The following is a 16,680-nucleotide window of genomic DNA, read 5'->3' on the forward strand; positions in this document are numbered from 1 at the left end:
CGCCCCCCCTTGGCTCCACCACTGTACATCCGTATCTAGAAAAATCTAAGATATGTTTTTTGGGACGGAGGTGGTATTTACTAAGTATTAGTAGGAATTAGCATTAATACGAGGATATATCTTGAGTAGTTCTGCAACATGCACTAGCATTATTGTATAATCAAATTCACCTGGTCTTTTAAATTGAACGCCAGGGTTTGAAAGGAATTAAGCCCGGAATGTTGCTACTTTCATAGAGCTGGCTGAATATTACTCATCTATTAACTATTCTTTCATTGGTGCTATGGTCTTATGTACTAGTTTGGAAGGTTATCTTTATTAGTTGGAAAGTTAAACAGGATAGTTAGGTTGGCTGTGATCTTGATTGGCTATTCCAGGTCAAGTCCTCCCACAAGCGGTACATTCCTTCAGTACTGCCGCAAATCGTTGCTGTGCAACCTCCCCCTGAGGGATAATCTCACCCTGATGAACTTTTACCCCAGTTATGTAGTAATCCTATGCACACTTATAGCTGTTGCTGAGACAGTAATACCAACCACTACGCTGTTTTTATTGCCTGTGCATGCATATATCCATGACTATTTGCTAGCCTATAGTTAACAGTGGCTTTTTTTATGCGAAAACAGTCCTGGTTGTGTTGTCTTAGGATGGATGTCCGAGAGGAAAACTGAAACAGACATGGTCTTCACTGGTTGTGTATTAGGAATGCATTTGGTTAAAACTGGAGTAGGAATCACACAGGCGAAACATGACCATCACAAGCTGTCTGGTATTTAGATGGCTTTTTGGCAGAATTTGATTGAGCAATAACTGCTCAAAGAAACAAACTGAAAGGAACATTGAAGATTGAACACATATGCATCCTTAATCTATAATGTAGTCTCATTGATATGGGTAGCTCATAAGAATGGTGAAACTAGATTACATCATGGGCGATATACTGCATTTCAGGCGCATAACTTCGTCTAAATCATCATACTTGTATGGAATCTACTTATATGGAACCCATATGTAACATGACATTACTTTGTAACATGGCATATACTTGATTACCTCTGATTCTTTCTGATTTGTGCAGGCAATGGTTGCTCGAGGATACCGAGGTGATCCTAGCAAGCACAAGATCTACTTCCTTGCAGAGTCTTCATTTGGCATCGTGGATGCATTGTCATTGCTTTGTTTGCTTGCTGTAATGGGCCTGGCTTCCTTTTCAGAAAGATTGGTTTGATGGTATCAGGTATTCGAGAGCTATTCTCGTACGTATTTCATAATTGTGGTGTTCATGCGAACTTACTAACATCTTCTTGATGTTTTCAGGAGCTGTTCTAGATTGTCATGTGACCATCATACCCCACATGTTGCTCAAAATTGTGATTTACACAACCAATTTTCGGACATCATGGGAGCAGCACATTCGGCAAGTGGAAACAAAGCAGTAGCATGGACAGTGGACAAGAACCAGTTTGTAATTTCTTTGTACAGCGTGACTCACGTGGACAAAAGGATAACATCCAAAAACCGTTTACAATCATGTTGGGTTGTAAGCAGGTGAGCTATATGTGTTCTGTATGCAGTGTTACATTTGAAGTAGGTTACATATTGCATCAGCTAATTTCAGTTGTTTTCTTGCAGGTGCTAGGTCAAATGACCACTAACCATTTTAGGGGCACAACCTGCATGTGATCATGGAAGGGTACAGCTGACGCTAGTGAAAGCGAATGGTGTTTATTAGCCTGTTTATTAGTGCAGTGTTGTCAAAGACGGAACAACCTTAAGTATCAGTGTATCAAATTTATATGATAAGATACTTTCATCGCACTTGAGAGCATCGACTTGTATTTCCATTTATTTTAGTTATATGACTTTTAAAACAACTGCCACCAATTAACATCGTCAAATGTGAGAAAAAGTGGTTAGGTGCGATGCATGGTCGCACAATCTGGTCTGGAAGTTCAGACAACTGCTTGAATCCAAACATATCAACCACCACAATTAGAAAAGATCATAGTTACGATAATACAGGTGCCAGTTACTTTTTTTTTAACACTAGCAGTACCCTGACTTCCATTAGATAGGCATGACATCACATTTTACATCAGGACACAAATTACAGATCAGTCGCAACCTTCCTTGGGGACTCTTCCCAGATATATGATGATGCGGAAGTTGGAGAGCATGCCGAGTCTTCTTTGGATCATTTACAGCGCTCCACCAGGATCACTGATAACACCCAGAAAGTCGTCTTTTATCGTGCCGATGCAAAACTGATACAAAAAAGAATCAAATTATAAGATAATGGTGCAACCAAGATTAAAAGGTGAGAGGATGGATACATATATGCGATTGTAGTTTCATGATGAAATTGCCTTTCTTATTTTCGGTATCTGATTATGGTCCAGGAAGACAGACCAGGAAAATATTCAACATTTTTGCAAAACATCTTCTCATTGATTAGCGCACTATCAGTTTATGTGCCTCGGGTGGTTACAACATATGCCAGAGGAAAGAACATCAAATTTAACACCACAAAAAAGAGATCTTATTTGCATCTTAAATTCATAGTCATATGCTGGTTTTCTTGGACTGATTAAGCAAGTTATATCAAGATTGCTATTTGCGAACAAAACTACACATGCCTGTTCATGGTAGGTAATTAGAGACTACAAAGAATTGTATGCAATGATCTTAATGGTACTCCCTCCGTCCGGAAATACTTGTCGGGGAAATGGATGAATCTAGACGTATTTTAGTTATAGATACATTCAATTTTATCCATTTCTCCGATCTAGACGTATTTTAGTTATAGATACATTCAATTTAATCCATTTCTCCGACAAGTATTTTGGGACGGAGGGAGTACTTCATATGGAATTAGATCATCAAGTCGAATATCAGTAACATATGGTAGTTACTCAGAGGTCATGCCACAAAATTCTAGACTTGAGCACTTTTAATTCAGAAACTTCCATAAAACAAAGGATAACCAACTTACAATTTCTGTTGCGTCAACACGAGTGCCTATAATCTTCAGACGAACCTCACTTTCTTTTTGAATTTTCACCTGAAGCAGACAAACAAGCAACTCCCACTTAACACAAAGAAAATAATAAAGCAAATCATTTTCAACAGAACAATCCCTTTTATATTTCATAATGATACCCATTCATATTCTTCTTTGAGAGAGTATTTATATAGACATATTCATGTTTGCAACAAGCATTCATAATTTCATATAGCACATGGATCCCACGATTATAGCCAGAAGAATAATAATACAAGCACACACAATTTCATTTCCAAGATGCTACAATACGAGTAAACCAACAAGTGGATACTTCATGACCTACCAGTACCCAATAGTCTTTATCTTTATATATTTACATTTATTTTACCATAACATAAGTTGGTGATGGTGGATGGAGGCAGCAGTGGTACGTAGCACACCTCACTCGCACAAAATAAAATATGCCTACTTGTAATCTTCTTATCCCATATTTTTCTTGTGCAGTTTGTTCTTTTCTTATTCCGTCAACAGACCGAGCAATTTGTGCAACTCTTAACGAACTACACAAAAATTCCTTCATTTTTAGTAAATTAAGATGCCATAATAATTAATTGCGACATGTGGTATCTCCTTGATTTAATTTCTCAACAAGCCAAAAACCCTCTTATGCAACTCTAAACAAATTTTCCTTCCTTTTAGAAAAGAAAAGCAGTGTAAATTTGACATATTTACAAAAATATGAAGGTCAAAAGAGTTTAGTCTAAGTAAGTATTTAACGTGTTTTAAGCCTAAGTTTTATTGGTGAAGTCATATTCGTACATGATTTTAAAGCCTAACCTGTATTGGTGAAGTCCATAGTAACAAGCAGGGCACTTAGCTAGCATTTACCGAAGATGAAAAAAATAGCAAGAACCACTTATGCAGAAAGAAGCATACCGATCCATCAGAAGTCGTGTAGTTTGGCACATCACCAGATTGGAACTCCATATCGTCAGGAATCAACTGCATACAGAAACAGAACAAAACACAAGCACACTTAATTTTTACATGAACCGGCACAAGTCGAGTCCGCGGCACAACCAAATCAAGATGCAAGAGCTTGCACTGAACTATTAACCACACAGAAATTCTAAATTTTATCGATTTATTCTACCGATTTGGCAAAGCAGCTCCAATTGATGGCAAGTCACTCACATGGTTTGACACAAAGATCTGCACAGGCCCAGCCTCTGCGAAGAACCCCATCTGCAGAACCAACAAGATGAACAATCCAGGTCAGTAAACCGGGCACTGAGGCACTGAGGCACTGAGCACATGACACAATTGTGAAGAAGGCGAGTAAAATCCACCTTGTTGACCATGGTGACGACGGCCTCGAGGATCTCGCCTTTGAAGGGGCGGAAGACGACGCACTGGTACTTGACGGGGAACGTGACGAAGCCCGTGCCCTCCCGGATGAGCCCCTTGCCGATGTCCTCCACCCCCGTGATCGCCACGACGAAGCCGTGCCGCCCGCTGCGAGAAAGCCAGCCCTAGGGTTGAGCGAACCGCGGGCGGGCGGAAGCGAGCGAGCGCGACGGAACCCTACCTGCAGGTGCCCTCGACGTCCTTCATGAGCTTGGCGACGAGCTTGTCGCGGAGGTGAGGGCCGAAGTGCCGCGGGTGCAGCTGCATGTTCCGCTCCAGCACGATGTGGAAGAACATCTTGGCCTCCTCCTCGTCGGCCGGCGGCGGCGGCGAGACAGTCCTTTCGCCGAGTCGGGAACGGCTAATCGATGGATGCCTCGCCCCGTGAGCTGCGGGGGAGTAATAGCCCTGAGACGCGACGCTCTGGGCCGTCGATCTGACCTCCAGCGCATCTCGGCCGTCCAATGGGACAGCGTCAGCGTAAGACACTCACCCCTACTAGTGCTCCTTGGTTTGGTCTCTCTGACCCTTTTCCTCTGCTCTCGCCGCTGGAACCTGACGGAAAAACCCTACCCCGCCGTCGCCCCATCGTCGAACTTCCCGATGGCGTCGAGATGCGCGGCTAGGCTTCCACACCCGCAGTGCGCGGCGCCGCAGCACGTTTGGGCGAGCTCGCGGGTCTCGGCACGCCCGGCGCAATCCGGCGCGTCAAGTATGTTTTTCCCCCTTTGAATATCTCCGTTGCTTTCTTCAGATGCAATGTTACGGTGTCTGGTCGGGAATATGAGATTGGCCGTGCGTTTTTGCAGGAGGGCGTGCCGTCGCCTGCGCCGTTAGCTTCAGGCCATGTATCGACATTCACAAGGTCAGTAGGAATGGAACCCTTGCTCCGTTGTTGTATAAGGGGGTCACTAGGTGTCTGTACTTTGCTATATGATTGCGAACTGACGCCCAGAGTCTTTAGTGGATGATAATTGTTTCACCACGGTGTCATTCACAAACTAATACTCCCTCCGTTCCTAAATATTTGTCTTTCTAGAGATTTCAACAAGTGACTACATACGAAGCAGAGTGAATCTACACTTTAAAATATGTCTACATACATCCGTATGTTGTAACCATTTCAAATGTCTAGAAAGACAAATATTTGGGAACGGAGGGAGTAGTGTAAAATAAGGAAACCACGTTTTGCTATACATTCACAAACTGCTATACATTCACTAATAGTGTAACATAAGGTGCTCTGCAATTTGCTATATGATTGCAAATTGATGCTCAGATTTTTGAGTGAACGCCAACCGTTTCACTGTGATGTCATTCGCAAACTGACTAATAGTGTAAAATAAGGGAACCACGTTTAGTGATACATTTATCTGTACAGCTAGACCATCTCTTTGCAGTCATCAAAGTTTACGCACCGCTGGCATTAACATCATCGTTTATCTGATAGGTTTGTTTTTGAAAATTCCTAGGGGAAAGTTAAACAGATTGTTGGCTCTACTCTCCGGGATGCATCGGACGATGGCACGGCACTAGTGACAAACTTTGAATCAGACAAGTCTCCAGCAGAATTTGCAAATATTTATAAAGAAGATGGACTTGTCGGTGGACACGTAATAATGCTTGGCGGAGACCCTGCAAGCCGTTCTGCTGCCCTGGAAGCACTACATGCATATCCTGGTGAGAATGTGTTATCTAGTTATTACTTATTACTAGAATTAGTATTGTTCATTTGGTTTGCTTTCTGTATTTGTTTGTTGTTCACTGTCTTTTGTGATGTTTCTGAAATAGACCACATTTTTGTCTGTATTTTGTGAGATCTGGATGTTAACTTTTTATCGTTGCGTATGTTGTATACATGGATAGTAAAATGTTTTATTTCAAAATCTATATGATGTAGCATTTGAGTCTGAGTGTTTTTGTTGAAAGCAAGCATGCTGTGCAACTTAATATGGCTCACACATCTCCAGCAGTGAAGAGATTTTTTTCATGCCGGGTTTATGATATTCGCCAGCGGCATAGATTTATTGTCGACAGGTTATTAACTTAAGTTCAACTTCTTATCTGGTCAAAACATTCTTTGAGATTTCATACCAAAATTTGGCCTATTGCAAGAGCCCCATAGAGTGTCTGTTTACACATTTTTTTAAGGCTACTATAGCTATCGTAGATTGCTATCAACTTTTAACTTGGGAGAGCCTGTACATCTGCTAGTGGTGCTCATGGAGCATTTTTTTTTCTGTTGCAAGCCACGATATTACCATCAATTTGACATATTATCATAAACATGGGCTATCATAATACTAGGTGGTTTGCAAGTTGGAGGTGGAATAAATTTGGAGAATGCAATGTCATACCTTAATGAAGGAGCAAGTCACGTGATTGTAACTTCTGTACGTGTTCATGATCTAATTTGTGTAAATAATACTATTATCTTTTTTTTTCTCATCTCATAAAACCTTTAGACCTCTGTTTGTTAAATGTATTTATGTGTATCAGCTTATGGAGTAAGATTAGGACCTGTCCCACATCATGTTTCTGCTTCCTATCCATATCTTGTTTGTACATATGTTAAAATTAAAATTTTCTTCTATGTCAATATTGTTGTTTCCTCAAAACCTGAAATGATGCCAGAGCAAGGTTACCTATAAATCCCATCGATAATCACATAACCCCAAGGCCACCAGCCCACAACTGTTTCCAATAGTTTTCTCCACCTTGTCAGTGTTGCCATTGTCACATTTCTCCACCTTCATGCTGCCTGTTTTCCTCGATGTCAAAAACTCCCTAAGAGCCTCAAGGGCTAGTATTTGTTATAACACATTCTTTGAAGTTAGACATTATTATTGGATCCAAATTCTTTTGGAATCATCTACCACCTGCTGCCCAGGTCCTTGTAAAACTTCCCATCTGTTTGAGTTGCTAATCAGTTTTTGTAGACGACTAATCAGTTGAATATCTGCAACTTATGTATTTGAGACTTTTATATGCAGTATGTGTTTAGTGATGGCAAAATGAACATTGAAAGGCTAACGCAACTTGTCGAGCTTGTTGGGAAACAAAGGCTTATTTTGGACCTGAGTTGTCGAAAAAAGGTACGGAATTCATCTTGTATCCGAACTTGGAAACATGTTAATTCACTGAACATTAGTGCCAATTTGCAATACTTTTCTTTACTGTGGCCCACCTTTTGAATTTCATGGGCAACTTAAATGAAATGTTCAAACTGGTTTGTCATCCCTCGCCATCCAAACATAGTGCATTGCCTTACCTGAATGAAACAATTACAGTGAACTCTTGATGATCTATCTCATGCATAAATAGTAAGCTTCAAAATGCAGCACAATCATTTCCCTGTTGGCCACTGTTATCTTACTGACAGCTCTTCCCGTCTTCTGTTTTTCTACCAAAATCTTCCTGGTTAGGATGGCAGATATGCCATTGTGACTGACAGATGGCAGAAGTTCAGTGATGTCTTTGTGGATGGGCCAACATTAGAACGTCTCGCTGCATATGCAGATGAGTTTTTGGTTCATGGAGTTGATGTGGAGGGCAAAAGGTGAGTCATGTTCGTTTTGTATTTAATTAATCTGTCTTTTGTTGATATGTAGTAGTGTAGCCACCCTTGATGGGATTCGATTGTCTCATTGTTTAAGCTTCCTGTAAGTGTATGCTTTTTGGGTTATGATGGTGCGTTTGCATAGTTCTTCTGGAGTTTCAGAGTTAATTTAATCTGCAAAGATCTTTATGAACATGCATGTTAGTGTGTTTGTGTGTGTGTTCAAGCTTCATGCGTAAATTTGAAGACACATTGAACGAATGAAGTAAAGGTTTGCGTGGTTTATGTACTATAAGTGATTCATCTATGGAGTTGGTCCTAGAGAAATATTCAGCAAAACCTGTCAAAATAAATTGCTGTACATGGGCCATCTCATCCAATTCAGCATCATCCCAGAACCAAACACGCTGAAATACTATTCTATATGTATTTAGTTACAGTTCCCTCTTTCTTGTAAGTGTATGAGTTACTGGTGACTCGTCACCTGTGCACTTTCTATTCATTCAAAATATTTAATCTCACAAAAAAACCAGACACCAGCTGAAATATCTTCTTGTTGACTGTCCTGTTTCGGCAGTGTAAAAAAGTTCTTTGAGCACATTTCGGTAGTCTAATTTAAGCTATTATATGGATTGCAGGTTAGGAATTGACGAGGAACTTGTGGAACTATTGGGAAGCCATTCACCTGTATGTGAACAATTCTAACTTAGATGCATTAGTTTAAATTTGATTTTTGTGTTTCTTTCTGTGTTTTTCCCATCTTTGTTCTTGAATCCTTTTATGCTTTGTTTTCACATTGTGACTGCCTTGTGTAGTTATTACTGTATATAATTGACAATTAACAAATCAGTCACTTGAAAGGGCAAGAGGAAGTTGAATCAAACACTTTTATACCAGCTAGTTGCTCAACCATTTTTCTATGTTTGATCTTATTGAACTTGATTGCATTTAGAAATGGTATTCAATTAATCATGCTCGACATCAGATATTCAATTTTATGTTGGTCAATAAATGTAAATGTTCATGTGTATTCAATGTGCGCCTCTATTTTATCTTTGGCTCTGTAGATCCCTACAACATACGCTGGTGGTGTGTCAACGATGGACGACCTGGAGAGGATCAAGAAAGCAGGCAAGAGCCGAGTCGATGTCACTGTCGGGAGCGCCCTAGACATATTCGGGGGAGATTTGCCCTACGACACTGTTGTCCATTGGCACAAGGAGCAAAACCTGGTTAGCCAACGGTGAAGAAATCAGATGATCCTTTTATAGAGCATGATCAAAAGTTCAGAGCTCATGTGTGATCCCCACCTGACCATAGGTCAGGTTATAGAGCTTTGTTGTTTGCTGGACATTGTAGTGTGAACATTGTGTGTGTCTTGTGTGACATGTCAAAGCTGAAGCGGAGGTGTGAACTCGGTGTGGTAGAAGACCACTCGGTATTCAGATACTGTTCTTCACATTCTGTTTGTATTGTGGTACTGGTAATGATGAATAAACAGAGGTTGAACTGCAGAAGTGTACCAAGCCACTTGCAGCATCTGGTCAAAGCTGCCTGAAACTATATCAAACTGCCTGTTGTATCGAATTTATCTAGCTCAACCAGTGGCCCTATTGTCAAAGAGAGGCCTGAAACTATCAAACTATCAATGCTGTGGGTGCAGGAGGAGCCCAAGATTCCCGGCGCAACAACCGGCAGGTGATGGTGATGGTGATCCAGGAGAGGAGAGGTGGCAGGAAGAAGACAAAAGGATGGGAAACTGGAGGTTTCAGCCAAATGAAATTGGAAGCTGGGAAGGCATCGACCCAGTGAAAGCTTTTGGATTCGCAGGGGATGTTTCCGCGGTGTGAATCGCAAGCGGTAGCTGAAGAGGGATGGAGGACTCACAGACACGTGGGGCTCGTGTTCGTTCTGTGTTGCAGAGTTCTGCACCATATGGTGAAATGACACATAGCGTGGTGACGGGGAATGCAGTTCTTTTTTTTCCCCTTTTTTAGAAACATCTATATGCATATGATTTTGTGTTGACTTTGATAAAATGTTAGTACAAAAAACAAACATGATTTCATCACTAAGAAGGATTAGTTCGTTCCGCGCAGAGTTGCAAAAAAGAGGGCTAGCTTGCAACCAGAGGGAAACTTCAATGTTTTGAATGCATGGTGGTTATGCTCCAACTCCATCAAGAATCAAACCTTAGGTTCGACATTCATAACTTTAAAAAGGATTAGTTCGTTCCGCGCAGAGTTGCAAAAAAGAGGGCTAGCTTGCAACCAGAGGGAAACTTCAATGTTTTGAATGCATGGTGGTTATGCTCCAACTCCATCAAGAATCAAACCTTAGGTTCGACATTCATAACTTTAAAAGTTTCTGGGTATCTTTGCCCGGATTTGGCGAGGTAGTCCAAAAGGCTTGGAGTGAGCGGATGCAACGCATGAAGCCCTATCAAGTCTTGCATCATATGCTCAAGAAGACAACGCTCCCCCTCACCGAATGGAGCAAGCGGCTGTTTTCCCATGCAAAGATCCACTTCCACGCGGCAAATCTAGTCATCTTGCGGCTTGACATTGCCCAGGAGGAGCGGTAGCTGAAGAGGGATGGAGGACTCACAGACACGTGGGGCTCGTGTTCGTTCTGCGTTGCAGAGTTCTGCACCATGGTGAAATGACACATAGCGTGGTGACGGGGAATGCAGTTCTTTTTTTTTCCTTTTTTATAAACATCTGTATGCATATGATTTTGTGTTGACATTTTGATAAGATGTTAGTACAAAAAACAAACATGATTTCATCACTAAGAAGGATTAGTTCGTTCCGCGCAGAGTTGCAAAAAAGAAGGGCTAGCCTGCAACCAGAAGGAAACTTCAATGTTTTGAATGCATGGTGGTTATGCTCCAACTCCATCAAGAATCAAACCTTAGGTTCGACATTCATAACTTCGAAAGTTTCTGGGCATCTTTGCCCGGATTTGGCGAGGTAGTCCAAAAGGCCTGGAGTGAGCGGGTGCAACGCAGGGAGCCCTATCAAGTCTTGCATCATATGCTCAAGAAGACAACGCTTCCCCTCACTGAATGGAGCAAGCGGCTGTTTTCCCACGCAAAGATCCACTTCCACGCGGCAAATCTAGTCATCTTGCGGCTTGACATTGCCCCGAAGGAGCGGCACCTCTCCCCGGATGAGCTTGATCTTCATGCTAGGCTCAAGCAAAGGGTCATGAATTTGGTGGTTCTTCAGAGGACACGGAAGAGCCAATGTGCCAGGATTGCAAACCTGAAGGCCGGTGATGCAAACACCAAATTCTTGCATCGCCGCGTTAATGCCCGAAGAAGGGAAAACCACATCCACAGGATAAGGCATGAAAGATGGTTGTGTCATGACTACAAGGGGAAAAGGAGAAGATCATCCATGGCCACTTCTGAGAGGTCATGGGTAAAGGGGTTAGGAGCAACAAGGACTTCAACTTGGATGAGCTTAACATTCAACCTATGGACTTGCATGCCCTTGATGTTGATATCACCGCAGGAGGTTCGGGGGCTATTAAGGAAATGCCCATTGACAATTGAATTGCACGATTCTTAGCCTCATTTGGTTCATAGGATAGGATTATCATAGGAATAGGCTTGTAAGAAATGAGATGATATGTATCTCAAATCCTATGAGTAGGAATATGAATAGAGATGCCATTTGGTTCACATCATATAATTTTTTTCATTAAGTCTAGACTCATGTTTTTTTTCTATGAAATATGAAGGATAGGAACCAATCCTATGTAGGAATAAAAATTCATTCCTACGAACCAAAGTGCTTTAAAGTGAAAATTCCTATAAGTATACTATCCTACAGGATTCCTATGCAATTCCTCCAAACCAAAAGGCCTAGTGTGGCATGAGAACCAGGAAATTTGAGACAGTTGAGAATTAGCAAAACCGAGGAATGATACAGAATGGTCGTTAAGAGACTCAAGACTTTTTTTTTTGCGGGGGACTCAGGACTAATTTTGTTACGGCATCTCCCGTTGCCGTAAATGTCGTCGTGGTAATTGGTAAAATCGCAGCAAGTTTCCGACCGACCGATCGCAGCAACGCATTCATTCGACAATCAAGCGCGCGTGGCGGGCAGCAAGCAATGAAGAATGTCTGACGATGCTGCCATGTGCGGGAGGCGCGCTAGACGACATCAGCATAAAAGCACGACAAGACAATCAGTAACGAAAAAGCAAATCGCCCGCGCAGCACGCCACCACACCACCACTGCCGCTTTATACCGTTGCGTCCTGCCACCTATGTCCCCCTCACCTCCCTCGTGCCACCACACCAAATTCAAGGCTAGCTTGCTCCCGGTGTCCAGGCCAGGTGATGTTTACGCTTCACCATACTGCGTGCAATTCCACACAAAGATCCTGTATATATCTTCTCCTCTCTCCCACTTGGCCAATTATCATAATTCAGAGATACCCCCTCCCTTTCTAAATACGACTTTTTACATATTTTAATAGAGGCTACATATCAAGCAAAATGAGTGAATCTACACTCTAAAACGTCTATAAACATCCGTGCGTAGTCCGTATTAAAATCTCTAAAAAAAAGTCTTATATCTAGAAACGGAGTACAATACAACAGAGAAAAAAAATAAGTGACTAAATAGCATAAAGCTACTAGTTTACATGGGTTGCAGAAAACTATCAGTTTTATTTTTTCTCAAAGAACTACCAAACGCGTGGTCGGCTGTTTCAAAGAAACCCAAAACCGCGGTGACTAGCGATTTAACCGCTTTCTTGACGGATTGGGCCCACCGGTCAGGCCACGCGGCCGCAGTTAACAGCCGTTACCCCGACCGGTTCGGTCGGAACGAAAGGAGCTAGTCGGGTCTCCCTCTGACTCTCCCCCGCTCTCTGACCTAGGTGCGATGGCGGCGCCGCAGCCAGATGTCGTCGGCGGTGTGCCTTTGGGCCAAGGCGTCACCGTCGAGGAGAGCGGTGGGCATTCAGAGGTAGAGAAATGGCTAGGCAACTCGAGCTTCCCGACACAGTGGTCCCGCAGCCATCACCGCCTGAGGTCCAGCTAGATCTGGCATACCGCGTGACAATGGCAGTGGCGAAGTGCATCCACACGGATCCAGAGGGGGGGGGGCACAGGTGGGCGTCGTCGTTTGGTGGAGTGAGGTAAGTAATCTCAGTACCATTCATACATTTAGTTCAAAATTATAAATTAGGGCTAGAAGATGATAGTGACTTATTAGGAAAAATATAAATTAGGGTTAGAAGATGATCGTGATTATTAAGATAGTGCAGTATAGGAACTGAGCAGATTTATTTGTTTGTTGGCATGCTAGTGCATACTTTTTAGAAATGTTTAGAGTTTTAAATACAGTAAGTAGTTGTTTTAAGTTTCAGTGCCTTTATAATTAATTTGCTTCTTTGTTTGTCAATTTAATCTCCTACAGCTTAGATTATGAGGTTTGGGAGGTGAGCCTACATTTTCTAGGCAGAGACAATATGGAGAGAAAGTTTGCAATTTCAGATATTAGTTATCTGATCTTATTAGCACTGGTTGAGTTGGAGGGGTATGGATTGGATGCATTTTTGACTTATGTTAAGGAAGAGGGAAAGGGCTTGGATGGGGTGGAGGTCGTAGATAGTGATGAGAAAGTAGAGGAAATGCTTGACTTATTTGTTGATAAGAAGTCTCTGAACATCACAATAAGAAAAGCTATTGATCCAACCCAGCAGATGTTAATATGGATCACATCTTGCTTGAGGACCAAATTCCAATTAATAATGTTGGTAAGCCAGTTGTTTATATTGTTTCTCCACAAGGTGTCCTCCATCCAGCCTCTAATTCAACTTTGCCACAGTAATCCACGAGGAGCCCTATCTTAATACACAACAGAGATGTAATTTCAACAAGGAGAAAACTGTAGTGGAAGAAGATGCAGATGAATATGAAGATGAGATGGAAAAATCTTCTTCGGATTTTGAGTTTTTCAGGGGTGATTACAGAGGGCAAAAAATATCATACAAGGCTTGGTCTAGGGGTGGAGATGAGGCTGGCACAGGGACAAGCCATAAGCAGAGGGAAGAGGAAGATATTGCATAGCACTATTATGGAGCTAACTCAGAACCTTCTGAGTTTTGGGAGAAAGACCAAATCCTTTTTGAACATGAAGAACCTTCAGTTGTACCAAAGGAAGGAGCAATGAAGCTTAAGCCTGTCAGAAAACCAGGCCCAACTAGCAAGTCACATAGTGAGCCTGAACACATCAAGTTTGAAGATTTTGTGCCTGAACCTGATGAATACCGAATGGATATTGTTTGCAAAACTGACCTGGTTGTAAACAACCTTAGTGAAGTTTTCAATAGGATGATATTGGATGTTAGGAACAAGCCAATCAGGACTATGTTGGAGGGCATAAGAACAAAGTTGATGATCAAGTTTTAGAAAATCAAAGAGAAAACGGAGAGATGCAGATGGGAGATCACACCAACCTACTCAGAAATTTTAGAAGAAGGCAAGAAGTGGGCTAAGTATTGTGAAGCATACATGGCAGGTCCAGGTGATGTCTACTACATAACCTTCTTCTTGTAGACGTTGTTGGGCCTCCAAGTGCAGAGGTTTGTAGGACAGTAGAAAATTTCCCTCAAGTGGATGACCTAAGATTTATCAATCCATGGGAGGCGTAGGATGAAGATGGTCTCTCTCAAACAACCCTGCAACCAAATAACAAAGAGTCTCTTGTGTCCCCAACACACCCAATACAATGGTAAATTATATAGGTGCACTAGTTCGGCGAAGAGATGGTGATACAAGTGTAATATGGATGATAGATATGAGTATTTGTAATCTGAAAATATAAAAACAGCAAGGTAACTAATGATAAAAATGAGCGTAAACGATATTGCAATGCTAGGAAACAAGGCCTAAGGTTCATACTTTGACTAGTGCAGGTTCTCTCAACAATAATAACATAATTGGATCATATAACTATCCAACAAAGAGTCACTCCAAAGTCACTAATAGCGGAGAACAAACGAAGAGATTATTGTAGGGTATGAAACCACCTCAAAGTTATCCTTTCTGATCGATCTATTCAAGAGTCTGTAGTAAAATAACATGAAGCTATTCTTTTCATTCGATCTATCATAGAGTTCGTACTAGAATAACACCTTAAGATACAAATCAACCAAAACCCTAATGTCACCTAGATACTCCAATGTCACCTCAAGTATCCGTGGGCATGATTATACGATATGCATCACACAATCTCAGATTCATCTATTCAACCAACACAAAGTACTTCAAAGAGTGCCCCAAAGTTTCTACCAGAGAGTCAAGACGAAAACGTGTGCCAACCCCTATGCATAAGTTCACAAGGTCACTGAACCCGCAAGTTGATCACCAAAACGTACATCAAGTAGATCACGTGAATATCCCATTGTCACCACAGATAAGCACATGCAAGACATACATCAAGTGTTCTCAAATGCTTAAAGACTCAATCTGATAATATAACTTCAAAGGGAAAACTCAATCCATTACAAGAGAGTAAAGGGGGAGAAACATCATAAGATCCAACTATAATAGCAAAGCTCGCGATACATCAAGATCGTGCCAAATCAAGAACACGAGAGAGAGATCAAACACATAGCTACTGATACATACCCTCAGCCCCGAGGGTGAACTACTCCCTCCTCGTCATGGAGAGCGCTGGGATGATGAAGATGGCCACCGGTGAGGGATCCCCCCCTCTGGCAGGGTGCCGGAACAGGGTCCTGATTGGTTTTTGGTGGCTAAAGAGGCTTGCGGCGGTGGAACTCCCGATCTATTGTGCTCCTCGATGTTTTTAGGGTATATGGACATATATAGGCGAAAGAAGTCGGTCAGGGGAGCCACGAGGTGGGTGCGCCCAGAGGGCTAGGGCGCGCCCCTAACCCTCGTGGCCACCTCGAAGCTTCCCTGACGTCTACTCCAAGTCTCCTGGATTGCTTCCGTTCCAAAATAAACTCTCCCAAAGGTTTCATTCCGTTTGGACTCCATTTGATATTCCCTTTCTTCGAAACCCTGAAATAGGCAAGAAAACAACAATATGGGCTGGGCCTCCGGTTAATAGGTTAGTCCCAAAAATAATATAAAAATGTATAATAAAGCCCATTAAACATCCAAAACAGATAATAGAATAGCATGAATACTTCATAAGTTATAGATATATTGGAGACGTATCAGCATCCCCAAGCTTAATTCCTGCTCGTCCTCGAGTAGGTAAATGATAAAAAAAAGAATTTATGAATTGTGAATGCTAGCAGGTGCATAAGTTTGATCAATGATAATTTCAGTCACCTTTTCTAGCATCATTATATGTCATAACAGTAGTTCATCTCATAAAACTTTGCATGATCAAGTAACAAGCTATTCACATGTTAAAGCATAGACCATAAACTTTCCTGAAAACTAGCAAACTTCATTCTCAATCATCAAACAATTGCAATTCATCTTATTTTCAGGAAGGGTCTATATCAGAGCTTTGATTTAGCAAACTCCACATACTAAACTATCATTTAATCTTTCACAATTGCTAACACGCACGTGATATTTATGGGTTCAAAGTTTTAATCGGACACAGAGAAAGATAGGGGCTTATAATTTCGCCTCCCAACCTTTTACCTCAAGGGTAATGTCAACAATAATAATTTATGAACGCCTACATCCAAGTGGATATAT

General features: G+C 41.7%; 3 protein-coding genes across 4 annotated transcripts in view; 2 read left to right on the forward strand and 1 right to left on the reverse strand.

The window, feature by feature from the left end:
* Positions 1–1,823, forward strand: part of LOC119342678 (protein ABCI12, chloroplastic-like) — a 7,936-nt gene extending 6,113 nt beyond the window's left edge. Inside the window, exons 7-9 of one of the 2 annotated variants that reach the window (XM_037614121.1) lie at positions 1,079–1,230; positions 1,318–1,548; positions 1,633–1,823. In XM_037614121.1, coding sequence (XP_037470018.1) covers positions 1,079–1,228 — 150 coding nt within the window. In that variant the 3' untranslated portion in view covers positions 1,229–1,230; positions 1,318–1,548; positions 1,633–1,823. Of the gene's footprint in view, positions 1–1,078; positions 1,238–1,317; positions 1,549–1,632 lie in introns of both variants that reach the window. The other variant, XM_037614119.1, reaches the window with a different exon arrangement.
* Positions 1,824–1,947: 124 nt separating this feature from the next.
* On the reverse strand, positions 1,948–4,794 carry LOC119342706 (DNA-directed RNA polymerase II subunit RPB7). The gene is made up of 6 exons (XM_037614132.1): positions 4,593–4,794; positions 4,354–4,519; positions 4,199–4,249; positions 3,941–4,006; positions 2,993–3,061; positions 1,948–2,264 (listed from the first exon to the last, which is right to left on the reverse strand). Exons 1-6 carry the CDS (start codon positions 4,706–4,708, stop codon positions 2,199–2,201), a joined length of 534 nt encoding a protein of 177 aa, XP_037470029.1. The 5' UTR covers positions 4,709–4,794; the 3' UTR covers positions 1,948–2,198.
* A 127-nt stretch (positions 4,795–4,921) lies between these two features.
* On the forward strand, positions 4,922–9,500 carry LOC119342696 (1-(5-phosphoribosyl)-5-[(5-phosphoribosylamino)methylideneamino] imidazole-4-carboxamide isomerase, chloroplastic-like). Its single transcript, XM_037614127.1, has 8 exons — positions 4,922–5,123; positions 5,221–5,276; positions 5,884–6,091; positions 6,719–6,804; positions 7,405–7,506; positions 7,837–7,970; positions 8,609–8,657; positions 9,038–9,500. Exons 1-8 carry the CDS (start codon positions 5,015–5,017, stop codon positions 9,215–9,217), a joined length of 924 nt encoding a protein of 307 aa, XP_037470024.1. The 5' UTR covers positions 4,922–5,014; the 3' UTR covers positions 9,218–9,500.
* Positions 9,501–16,680: the final 7,180 nt, after the last annotated feature.

The sequence above is a fragment of the Triticum dicoccoides genome, chromosome 1B (genome assembly GCF_002162155.2).
Source record: "Triticum dicoccoides isolate Atlit2015 ecotype Zavitan chromosome 1B, WEW_v2.0, whole genome shotgun sequence".
Lineage (NCBI taxonomy): Eukaryota > Viridiplantae > Streptophyta > Magnoliopsida > Poales > Poaceae > Triticum > Triticum dicoccoides.